Source organism: Nannospalax galili, unplaced genomic scaffold (assembly GCF_000622305.1).
Source record: "Nannospalax galili isolate Female #2095 unplaced genomic scaffold, S.galili_v1.0 scaffold206, whole genome shotgun sequence".
NCBI lineage: Eukaryota > Metazoa > Chordata > Mammalia > Rodentia > Spalacidae > Nannospalax > Nannospalax galili.
Genome location: NW_008358101.1, coordinates 8100947 through 8113859, shown reverse-complemented (window position 1 = coordinate 8113859; position 12913 = coordinate 8100947). Strand labels below are relative to the sequence as shown.

The 12913-nt window shown below is 40.1% G+C and overlaps 1 protein-coding gene across 35 annotated transcripts in view; it reads right to left on the bottom strand.

Moving 5' to 3' along the window:
* Nucleotides 1-12913, bottom strand: part of Rims1 (regulating synaptic membrane exocytosis 1) — a 486359-nt gene that overhangs the window by 217548 nt on the left and 255898 nt on the right. For all 35 annotated transcript variants that reach the window (XM_008856314.3, XM_029557777.1, XM_017795156.2 and 32 more), the window contains one exon: nucleotides 11976-12832. In XM_008856314.3, the coding sequence (XP_008854536.1) occupies nucleotides 11976-12832 (857 nt within the window). The remainder of the gene's footprint in view (nucleotides 1-11975; nucleotides 12833-12913) is intronic.

Sequence of the window (12913 nt, the reverse complement as noted above, 5' to 3'; positions counted from 1 at the left end):
GTTCAGTAACTTTAATACACATATTATGTAACAGTTATTAAAATATTCAAACTGTTTAACAAGATTCTTGTTCAATCAATTCAAATTAATTTTAAATTTTATTTTTATTTTATGTATATGCATGTTTTGTGGACATGCATGCAAGTGTGCCCATGTCGTGCAATGCCTGCAGAGTCCAGATGAGGGCATTAGATGTCAGATTTCCTGTAACTGGAGTTATGGACAGTTATTAGCTGTCATGTGGGTACTGGGAATAGAACAAGGGTCCTCTGCAAGAGCAGCCAATGTTCTTAACTGTTGAGTCATCTCTTCAGCCTTTCAAAACTGATTTTGAAGTTTTTCTCTCTACCCCTTGTTCCGCTATGTTCTGTGAACTTTAGGTGTAGAGGTTCCATTGTAGATGTGTCACTTAGGGTTGAGTATCTCACAGACACTTATTCTCTGTATGTGACTAGTTGTAGAAATTTGTAATAGTCTCCGTCTGTTGCAAAAGAAGCTTCTTTGATGAATGTTGACTGGCATACTTGTTTATAGATATAAGGATCCATATTTAGCAAGTAGTAAGAAATTACATTTGTCTAGGGATGTGACAGATAGGGTTTTCTCTAAGATCTATGAGCTCTCCAGCCATGTCCATTTGGCTATGTTTACAGTGCCACATGAGTTCCCTCCCATTGAGTGGGCTTTAATTCCAATTAGGTAGCTGCTGATTAGCCCCAAGATAAAAGTGCCATTACTGCACCAATACAGTTTGTTGTGCTGGTCATTGTTGTGGTTATTATTAAAGTTAGAAAAGTGTACACAGACCAAAAAAAGGTGAATGTTATACTTAAGACTAAGCAATTGTCATTTAATATGAATGAGTCATCCCCCAAATTATCATTATAAGCTCAGATTATTTTAATACCTTTATTACATATCTTGAGTAAAATCCCATGTCATACAGCAGATATTAAACTGCATGTTGTTGAAATCATTAATGAGGTTAAAATCAATGTGTTTGAGGAGTCAAAACAATATAAATGCGGGGAGAAATGAATTACAGTGATATTTAGACTCTGATCATTACTCTTCAATGTACTCTGGTACATTAATTTGCACTGAAAGAAACCTGAAAAAAATTGTTTTCAAATGTGGGATCAGCTTCTAATTAGCTAAGGGACCTCAGATAATGAGGATTATAATAATGTCTAGTGATGATGATAGTAATTAAAATAATAATAGTTGACAGTTACTGAATGCTAGTATTGATCAGAGATGATATTGATCATATTCATTCATTATCTCTCATAATCCTCCCTGTAGACCTCTTATAATATTTAAATCAGGCTTACACAGGAGAAAATCAAGTTAGGGAAAGTGAAAGTAAATAGTTATGAGAGCTTCATAGTGATGGAACTAAATTTAAATTTAGATTTTATGATTGCTGGGAACAACGTCTTACTTTCTACAACATGCTACTTCCTGCTGAAGCAAAAAATCTCTAAAGGTAAATTTATTTTCTTGTGGTGAAAATTTCAGTTAAAATGTATAGAACTTCTATGAAGAGCTCTTTTCAATTAAAAAGTACTTAAAAATGACTGCTATACATTGAGCAAAATGCAAAGTCTGGAGCTACCATGACCTCTCCATTGTAATTTATTTTGGTAAACTAAGCAGCAAGGATAAACTAACAAATATGTAAGTCAAAAAGTAGTGAAGCATTTTGGGGACTGAAGAGATGGTTCCGGTGGCAACCTGCTTGCCACACAAGCATGAAGAACCCATGTTAAAAAAGCTGAGCAGAGCAACATGGTTGTGTGACTTTTCCTGAAAAGTAAACAAATATCTGTTCACCTCAGATATGACACAAATGACAGACCAAGAAAATAATTCTACCTAAGTCAAGCTTAGTAAGTCAGTGAGTTTATTGGAGTTACTTACAGGAGTATGAGTGACACAAAGGCATCTACATTACTTTAAAGCTGGCATAACATGGATGGTGACTCATGAAAGCTATATCCCCAGAGCACCCTGCATACCTTGTAGACAACTGGAAAGCTCAGTGTCTTCTCTCTGGCAATTTTACTGCTTTTATAAATAACTTTGAGGATGTACTTTGTGAATATTACAGCTTTCAGGAATTTCCTGTGACTTGTGAGCTGTTTATTTACTGGGACTTATAAATTTCATTTCCTTTCTGAGTCTTAAGAGTCTCCCCTCAGAAAGGAATGCTTCCAGTATAAGGAAACTGTTATATAAGTGTATCCTGCAGTGATGGGAACTAGAGGCACCAGGATCTCTTGGACTTCTAGATGCCCAGTCAATCTAACCATTGGAGAGGTCCTGATTCAGTGAGAGACACTGTCTGAAAAAATAGCGATTGAGAAATACACCCAAAAATTTATTTTGGCCACAATATACACATGTGTATGCACACATGAAAACACACACACATACGCACACACATAAAATGAAACATTTTTGATAAAAATATTTTCCTTTCCCTTTTATACAAATATTAACAATTTTCTTTGGCTCTACTTACAAATAATTTAACTGTAATAATTTATCACTTGCATTGCTAAAATCATAGGTTAGGTTAAAAAGAAATCAATGGATCCTCCAGTGTACACGAGAAGATCCTAATCAGCCTGCTTTCCAGTCACTTATGGATAGCAGAGATGGATGGATAATGAATAGAAGAAAGTTTGCAAAGCAGAGTGCCTGCTCAGTCCCGAACAGAGCTCACAATGACATGAGCCTGTAAGGCTAAACTATGACACAAAATTCAGAATGGAGTCTCTTTAAGGAAAAAAGAAACCTAACTTTGTTCAAGGTGGACTAGCAAACAGAGCATCACAATAGAACTAAGTTTGAGTGGGTTCGATGAAAGAGATATCATGGGTGGTACATTTAAAATGAGAGAATGTGAGACCTGCATGGTTTTTCAAATTATCCTTATAGTTATCTGATTATTATCTTATTTATCTTAATTATGATGATAATTGTCTGAAAATTGTAAGATAAATGATTTAAACAAAAAATGTTAAAATACATCACAGAACTTAGACAAAGTGAAAGTCATGAACAGCACAGAGATGGGGGTGATGAATGGAAAATTGCTGCAATGACACAGGAAGGAAGGTAGGTTATAAGTTAGAAATACTCAAGTGAACTTGACACAGGAAAATGACACAGCAGTGAGAGGCAGCAAGTACAACTATAGGTAAGGAAATGGACTCATCAAAGCACTAACTTAACCCAAAGAAAGTCATGTAAAAGAGGGGAAAGGAGACCAAGACGGAGAAAAAGAAAAGAAACAGCACATGATACACAAAAACAAGCAATATAAAAAGTCATAGTCAATTCAACAACCCAAATACCTAACATACTATGAAAACTGTGAAGAAAATATAGAATATTTAATATTTATATAGCTTCCTTGCTTAAAACTTTTTGTTTTGTCTTTTTGAAACAGGGTCTCCCTATAGCCCTGGCTGCCTGGAACTCACTATTTACACCAGGCTGGCCTTGAATTCACAAAGATCCGCCTGCCTCTGCCTCCCAAGTGCTGGGATTAAAGGTGTGCATCACTATGTCTGGCATACTTCAAACATTTAAGTGACTTAAGTGACTTTCCATAATTATAGAATACTTTGAAAAATCATTGGTGCACCCTACAAGATTTTCTAGTTTCTTTTTTTAATCTCTAAAAGCTTATGGCTTTTTACCCCTTTTCCTTAGCATCATTAATGTTTTGGACTTGTCCTTAAAATCTGTAATTATGAAATTTACACTAAACCTCTGAGTATGCCCAGGATTGCATGGGCTTCCTTATAGCTCTGTTTTAGCATTTAAGGTACTGCATAAACTTTTTATCAGCTTTGATTTTAATGTTTCAGATCATATTATTTTACTTCCCGGCTAACAGAACTGTGTGGCTACCAGCAGACAAGCCTGTAATCCAAAGTCCATTTGTATCTCTTGTATGTCATATGACTGCTGCTGTCTAAGCCCATCAATGTTAAGGATTTGGGTATTGAAATCTTCCTCTATTGTGAGCTTGGTTAATTTTTTTAACATGTCAAAAATATCTTACAGATAATGGGGCTGGAAAGATGACTCAACAGTTAAAAGTACTGACTGTTCTTGCAGAGAACCCGGGTTTGGTTCCCAGCACTAACAGAGTGACTAACAATCATCTTTAACTTCTGTTCCAGGAGATCATCTGCCCTCTTCTGGCCTCTGTGGGCACTGCACACAGGTATACTTACATACATGTAGGCAAAATACTCCTACACATAAAATTTTTAAAAATCAATTGAAAAGAAAATCTTACAGAGAATAAGGGTGGACAAGGTGGGTTTAACTGCCTCGTGGATGGAGTCTAGATGTTTCAGCTGTGTTAAACTTCATCATAGATACAATACTGCATTTCTGTTTTCAACATTTCAGTTCTTGTATTTTCTCAACTCCAGACTCAATGTCTTAGATCGTTTTGATGGAATTCACTATGCTGCTACCCATCTGTCGTTGACTTCTGGTCATTTGAATTTAATATTGGGCACTGGATGAACTTCAGTATTTACCTAGTGAGAATTTGTGTCCAGATCACCTTATCTATGCTGTTCTAACAGACTCTCTCTCTCTCTCTCTCTCTCTCTCTCTGTAATGAACAGGGTATGTGAGTTGTGAGTTGGAAGACTTCACTTTACACTATGAAGTACAATGTTAGGTGTTAAATGTGAAGGATCCCAATTAAAAGAAGCAGTAACCCCAGCCTTTCACTGAATTTCTTCTTGATTTGTACTGAAGAATTCAATGCTGGAACCTCACCATTGGCAAATCAGTAAAGATGAGGGAGGATGATATGGTGAAGAGCATGTTTTAGTTGTTCTGTAAACAAACACTGAAGGAATCTGCCAAGCCATAACTTCCCTTATCATGTCCAGCTTTAATAAATGTGATGCTTCTGGGCCTGAACCCACTGAATGATGTGTGCAGGCAGATGGCTTTCTCCTCAACCACAATTTTAGGAGATCAGCTCTTCTATCTAAAATCAAACATTCTCCTTTCCAACTTCTCAAAACATACCGAGACACATAGGGGAAGACTACCTTTCCCTGAGTCACTGGGCAGGAATGAAGCACTATTAAAGCATTATTCAAATCTGTTTTGTTTTGTTTTAAAAAAAAAAAAAACTATTGGTATCAACAACAAGTTCTTTAAATGTATACTTGTAAACACTCCTGTTGTAAATTCTCCTGTGAACAAAGATATTGGAAGACGGAGCAACGTGACTTTCTAGTTTTGCAGCTGCTAGGTTCTTCCCTGCTGCACTGCCCTGACTATAAAACGATATCAGCCTCACTGCACTTATGCCAGGACCAGCCATCTTCAACAATATGTGGACTACTCGAGGATAGGACTCAAAGCCTGCAGCTGATTGCCTCACCTGCTGAAAGTTCAGCCTCAGTCAGGGCTGCTTGAAAAAATTGGTAACAGACATTTTGCTCTCACAAGCACTAATAAACTCTGCATTCATTTCCGTGTTGGCCAGATGTCAGCGCTTTCCCTTTAGGGTAATAAGAGGGACGGTTGTAACTGGCCCAAAATACAAATCTCAATGATGGTGATTGGTGCTGAAAGGTAAGGTGGTGATTGGTCCAAAAATAAAACGATTGGTCAAAATACTCCTGTATTCAAGAAGACTCAGTGAGTCAGCTGGGAAGACTTCTCTGTGCTGCCTCCCGGTGGTTTGTGGCATTAAGCTCAATAAAAAGGCTTTTTTTTTTTTTTTTTCAGTTGTCTTTTCTTCCCTACTTTCAGTAGCACAGGCAGAACTGGTAACAGAGAAAGCGCTATCAGAGTGGGCAGAGAGGTAATGGTGCTAGCAGTAGTGGTCCATGTGGCTGTGAACACATTAAGCCCTGGTGATGCCAGCCTGCATGGTAAATCCAAGGCCTTCCTGCCCGGCTGTGCAGTCTCAGTATTTCCAGCAGCATTTGAGTTGTGGAAGGCAGCTGGCTGTCTGACAGCTAAAGAAGTAGCTAAATAAGCAAAGGGTGACCAAAGAGGAATAAGAAAGGCAATGAAATTAGAGAGAAATGAGAGCTGAGACCAAAGGAAGAAGGATAAAAATGCTTGAAGGAACCAGAGAACAGGAGTTGAAGGTCACAAGAAGAGTTCCAGAGAGCTAACCAGTCTTCTGGTCCAAGGTCTCAGATCCCAGGCTGAGAACTGCAGCACTGGGCACTGCGTAGGGCTGAGGAATTCCAACACGACAGGCCTATAAAAGAGCTGAAACACTTATAGGGTCGAGCATGCAAAGACTAGAGGCCTGCACAAAGCCCAGAGCAGTAGAAGGTGCCTTTGACTGTGTCTCCTGCCTGCCTCCTTCACTCACTGCTGCCAAACACTGCAGGAAACTGCGCAGGTAGAGACCAGCACTTCACAAACTTCTTGCCTCCCCCTGATTTCTATCTAGGTAGAACATGACAGATAAATCCTTAGATTTGTCAGTCATTTAAGGAGAAATCTCTTTTTAAAAGTTGTTAACTGTTTTAAAGTTATAACATTTTAAAATATGTGGCCAAATTCATACCACAGAACCTGATTCTAATTACAGCATCTTGTTGCACTATAGTTTTCAGAGCAATGTTGCTAGCCAACTGAAAATGTCAACAGAGCAGGAACCGCAGTCTTCCTTTCCTCCCTCTCGCCACCTTTCTGTCCATCCCTCCCTCCCTCATCATTCCAACCCCAACTTCAGTCCTTCTAATGCATCTTTTTCTAAATATCTATGTACATATATTACTTTTTATATACTCACTATACTTCTAGAATCTAGCCTTCCACTGCTATAAATGTAGTAGGTTCTTTGAAATTTTTATTAAATAAATTAAGACGTAGAAAAAAAAAAGAACTATGGTCACATTTGTGAATTCCCAGCACTTAAGGTTACAGAGGGAAAAACAAAACATTAGAACTATGAAAATAATATAAAATATATTCTTTGACTCCAACAACTATATGTGCATAACACACTGTACTGACAGCACACAGAAGAGATAGGCTCAGTACTTTTAGTTGAAGGATGAGCTATATAAAGAATGGTAAGTTCCATTTACAGAACTGAGGACCAAAGCTTTGCAAGGGTTTTCTCATGTTCCTGATCTCTCAATGATCACACTGTCAAGTACCAAACAGAAGAGTTCACAGTTTATGTTCCCCCAAACCTATCCATGGTCCTCTGATACTGTCCTGTCTTTAGGAGAGAAATCTAAACCCATAAGTAAGTATAGTCCTCAGGCATATTTTTCAAGTATTCATTGTTCAATATCATTGCAGTAATCACTTCTTACTTATCATTAGTTATCTAATGCAGATATCACCTGATTCTCAAAGGACTGTTGAAACACTGCCAAGCAGTTACAGTTACAAACCAAACAGTTTGCCATTGTTACAGTGTGATCTCTAGAGTCATCATGAAGCATTTTAACAGACCAAAGGCAAAAGTTATAAGTGTAGCTTAGTGGTAGAGTACATGCTCAGTATATGTAAAAGCCCTAGATTTAGTCTCAAACACACAGAGAGAGAGAGAGAGAGAGAGAGAGAGAGAGAGAGAGAGAGAGAGTCACGAATTTATGTTGTATTTTTAGTTGATTCAGTGTGAGCAGGAGATCCCGAAGAAAGGAAATTCTGTTATCTGTTTCCAGGCCTTCCTTATTATTCAGGATTTATGCATTAAGTTCCTTGTTAGAATAAGTGGCTTAAGGAAGCAGCAAAGTTCCTTTCTGATCCAAAAGTTGGCGCTGTTTGTTTCTTCCCTCCAGTAGTGACATTTCCGTCCTCCTTTTCTTAGACACACAAAGGTTGACTAGACTTTCTCACAATGGATTGCATACACATTTCCTTTAACAGCTTTCTGACAAGCAAGATTCAGTTGTTTACTGTTAAAACATGTGGTAGTTAATGTCAAGTTTTTAAAAGACACCCCCCATTAATGAATTTCTTTGCTTTCACCCCTTGTGTGTGTGTGTGTGTGTGTGTGTGTGTGTGTGTGTGTAGATGGAGCTAAACATCACATAAAGATTTTATTGAAGATATAAAATATAAAGGTTGTGTTGTCTTTCAGATGCCATTTTATTGGACTATCATTCCTTAAATATGCATTAAATTAAAATTTATGGCCAGTTGTGGTGGTGCATGCCTTTAATCCCAGCACTCAGAAGGAAGAGATCGGCGGATCTCTATGACAACAAGGCCAGTCTGGTCTACACAGTGAGTTGCAGGCTACCTGGGACTACAGGGAGACCCCGTCTCAAAAAAAGTTACTGTACACTTACCATTTTTCCAGTGCTGGGGATCCACCTATAGTCTCACATATGCGAGGCAACTGCTAGGTAGTGATCTAAATCAACAACCTTTGGTTTTTTTTAGATCAAGTCTCACTATGCAGCACAGACTGGCCCTGTACATGCTAGTAAGCCCAGACTCATCTGAAATTCACAGTCCACAAATCTCAACCTCTCAAGCACTGTGACTACATTCCCATACTACCATGCCTAACAATAATTATCCATTAACATTTATTACTACCAAAAGAATGAAAATTTTGTCATGGAAGGGAATATGCTCACTATTTTTAACTTTAGAATATCCATAGAGTATGCTAAATATATACTTGTTAATAATTATAGAGCCAACAGTCTATTTATTTAAAAGTAATATATCAAGGAAATACTATGGCACGTATACTAAGTAGAGCTATGTATTAGGTAGTATGTTGACTATTATGTGCGAAACTGAAAAATGGAATAAGCAAATGCCTGGGATATGGTCAAGTTTACCTTTGCCTCCCTGCTGCGCCTTCAGTTTATATATTATGGTGATGATCATCCCTGGACCCTGAAACTCACAACATGATATCCATTGTGTCCCAGAAAATGTCTTCTCAGATTATTCTTTCCCTCTTCATCCCATTGGGTCCTATAACCTATAAAGCACTGTTTTTCACCTTCTCTATATTTTAGGCATAGGTGATTGTCTCATAGTCCCAAGTCCTGGCTACTTTAGATAGTTTTAAGTTTGGATATGAGATGCTCCCCCTTCCCCTCTACAAACGTTCATGTTTATGTTTGTTTCTTGAGTCAGGGTCTCTCTGTGTAGCCCCCGTTGGCCTCTTAATTTGTGGTAGTTTTCCGACCTCAGCTTTCTGAGCAGTGCTGGCACTGTAAGCACCATGTCCAGCTAGAACTCATGTGTTTAGAGCCTAAATGCAATAGTGCTCAGACATGGGGTTTGGGGAACAGGCAGATCATGAAGGGTTTGCCTTTACCAACTAACCACTGAAAGATTTCCAATTATTACTTGGAAGTGGTAGAAATTATTACAAGAAGTGTGGCCAAGTTGGAGGAAGTAGGTTACCAGGGGTATGCCATGGAAAATGCACCTTGTTCCTGGTACCTTTCTGTCTCTCTGCTTCCTGGTCACCTTGGAGTGAGCAGCCTCTGCCACATGCTTCCTGGGCCATAATGTTCTGTCCACTACAGACTCAGAAACAACTAAGTCAGCCAACCATGGACTTTAATCTCTGAAACTGAGACTCCAAATAAATCTCTTCTCCTATTAAATTGCTTCTCTAAGACATTTGTAACTGGAACAAAAAATTGACACAGATGTTTGTGGGGTTGACACCACCATAATCAAAGACAAGACAGGAAGCAAAATCAAGACAGGAAGAATGATAATTTAACATCTGTTTTTGATACATATGCATCATCTTTCATTCAACAACCTTACAAGTTAAGATAGTCCTGTTTCCCTTATATCAATCTGAAAATGGAGACACATGAAGGTTAAGTAACTTGTGCAGTGTCAAAGGGGGCTACAGACTATTACAGTTCCCAAGACTACCTTTATTAGAAAATTGTGGGATGTGTTAGAAAGTTACTAAGAGATATTAAAAATGGTGGCATTTATATATAAGTTTCAGACAGGAAAATGTTTACATTGCACTATTAAAATGCATGCTTCTTATATTGTAGTTCATACTTTCTTACTTTATTTCATCAACCTTAACTTAAGATTAATCAAAATATCAAACTAGGGCCTTGATGAGGGACAGTCAAGAAATTTACTTGAAAATGAGATTAGGCATAAATTAAGATACATGTATTTGTGATGTCTCTATGTTCCCAAATGAAGAGTTTTCATTCTAGTTTGGGGTTATTCTGTCCCAAGAGGCCAAAGCACGCAAAGGTAATGAACTGCTAACATTACACCATCCATCCTTCTGTACATCCAGTTACCCACGCTTCTATTCAAGTTTTCTTTGATGATCTATTACTATTATAAATAGTCTGGATGATGCACTCATCTGATTCCACGCCCATTTTGATGTGTAACACAAATGGAATACAATTTGATGTAGATTATTTTCTTTAAGGAAAATATGCTAACCTGTCCTCCCCTCAATATTTATGAGCAGATTAATTAAACACATGCATTTGCATATTTAAAACACCTACTTCAGGTAAAAATCAAAAGCAGTTAATAATATAGTCTATTCATTGAATATAATATAATGAGTATAGTCTATTCATTGACTGAAATAGCCTATAGACAGTATGCAACTTACAAAGAGAAGTCCCCTGAATATAATCTAAAAGAGTCAATCTGGTCTTACATACATATAAATTCCAAAGAAAACTATTTCAAGTTGATTTACAGTAACACTAATGATAGAATGAGCTTTCTTAATTATTCTTCTATAAAGCATGACACTGTGTGGGCATTATGAGATGCCAGGAATGGAGAGGACTCGGGTATATGCAGGTTGGAGATAGAAGATGAAAAAGTAAACTGATTTTTAAATAGTCTATTATATTTAGTACATAATATAAAACTTACCATTTATAAATTAAGCAACCAAAATGAACAGTCCCACTGAAATACAAATTCACTCATAAACACAGAGAGATCACAACATTGCTACACAGAAGGTCGTCACCACCTCCAAAGTTGGAATTGTGGTCAGCTTTATCTGAGCAGACAGCAGTAAATGGAGAATAGTCTTCAAAGGAAGCATGCAATTTTAACACTAAATTGAAGTGTTTTCTAGACCAGCATTTTTTAATGGATTTTTTAAGCACTTGAAATGTGGCTGGTGAGATTAAGGAACTGAACTGTTAAGTTTATTTAAGTAATTAAGTTTAAATAACTAAACATGGCTATAGGATTGCACAGTACAGATGTAGAAAGAAAAACCGGCCAATTTCTTTGGAGTCAACTTCATTCTTTAACATTACTATGCAACACACAGTATCTAAGACCTTGAATGATATAATTGCAATTTATTCACAAATTGTAGGAGTAATCTGAAATTTGAAAAAAAAATGCTACCTTTAGGAGTGGACTTCACAACTGAAGGTTTGAGGGGGGATACATACTTGTTTATAGAGCACACTTCTGTTTTCTAGAAAATGAGTTATTTCCCCCATAAAAAAAGTCAACGTCAAAATAGCTTCAAAATATAAGACTACAAGCTGAATTTCGTGAATGACAGGAACCAAACTCATTAAAAGCCTCTTAAAAACTAGAGCTGGTAGTTAGTCTTTAAAATGGCACAAAAAAAGTAAAATTTTCTGTAGGAGTCTACATCACTACCTAAGAACATTCCAAGTCTCCCCTTGAACCATGGAACATAAGCACCTCTCACCTGAGTCTTTGACCTTGGAACAGGTACACTTCTAACCCTGGCACACGCGAGACTCTAAGCCCAAACTGCAGACACTTCTACCACCAGTGGGCATGAATTTGATCCTGGACCACACGCGCCTCTAAGCGCAGCTCACACACGTGTCAAAGCTCGGGATGCCGGACGCATCTTGTCCTACACCCGGGACCTCCAAGCCCAGCGTCTCCGCGCGGGGCATCCTGGCGTATCTCCATCTCCAAGCACCGCCCCGGTCTGCAGCCGGGCCCCTCACCTTTCTCGCTCACGCTCTCGCTCTCCAGCTCCACATCCTCACAGCTGGTGTACTCCGGCGTGGACACGCCCTCCTCCTCCGAGCTGCTCACCGACATCTGCCTCCTCTTGCCTCCCCGCTTGGGCCGGTGCGGCTTGGGCGGGGACGGCCGCACGGACTCGGACTGGTCCGAGCTCAGCGAGTCGTTCCGCAGCATGCTCTCCGCCTTCTCGCGCTTGGCCTTGCGCATGAGCACGGCCGAGCCGGGATCCAGGCGACTCTGCTTCCTGAGCGGCTCCGGGGCGCGCGGCTCCGACGGCTCGGTGGGGCCCGGCCCATGCCGCGGCGCGGGCGGGCTGTGCTCGGCTGGAGGCTTGGCTCCGGCCCGGGCGTCCGTCCTGTCGACCGCGTGCGCGCGCGGGGACTCGGGCGGGGAGGCCCTGGCGGCCGGAGCGCGCTTGCCCGCCTTGGGCTCGGCCGGCGCAGCGGCAGCTTCGGTGTGCGGGAGCGCCACGTCGCTGTGGCGCCGCTCGTGCCTGGCGCGGGACACTCGGGCGTGCATGCGCATCTGCTGCTCCTCGGGAGGCGGCTTCACAGGGTAGCGCGCCAGGTTCGGGTCGCTGCGGTACCTGGTTTGGTACTCCTCCTCTTTCCTCTGCTTCTCGCCCTCCGCCGCCTTGACATCCTCCCTTTTCTCCGGCCGGTCGGGGTAGTCCTGGGAGCGCCCTTTCTCCAGCCTGCGGCTTTCCCGCCTTTCCTTCCGCTCCCGCTCTTCCGCGGCGCCCTCCCCAGGCTGCACCGAGGACTTGGGCACACGTTTCCGTTCGCTCTTCAGGCCTGCCTTGCCATTCTGCTCTGAAAGCCCTGGACCCTTCTTCCTGTGATGAGCGAAGGAGCATCAGAGAGCAGTTGATAACATTTAAACACCACTTGAAGAACATTTTTGTCTTACATGTAAG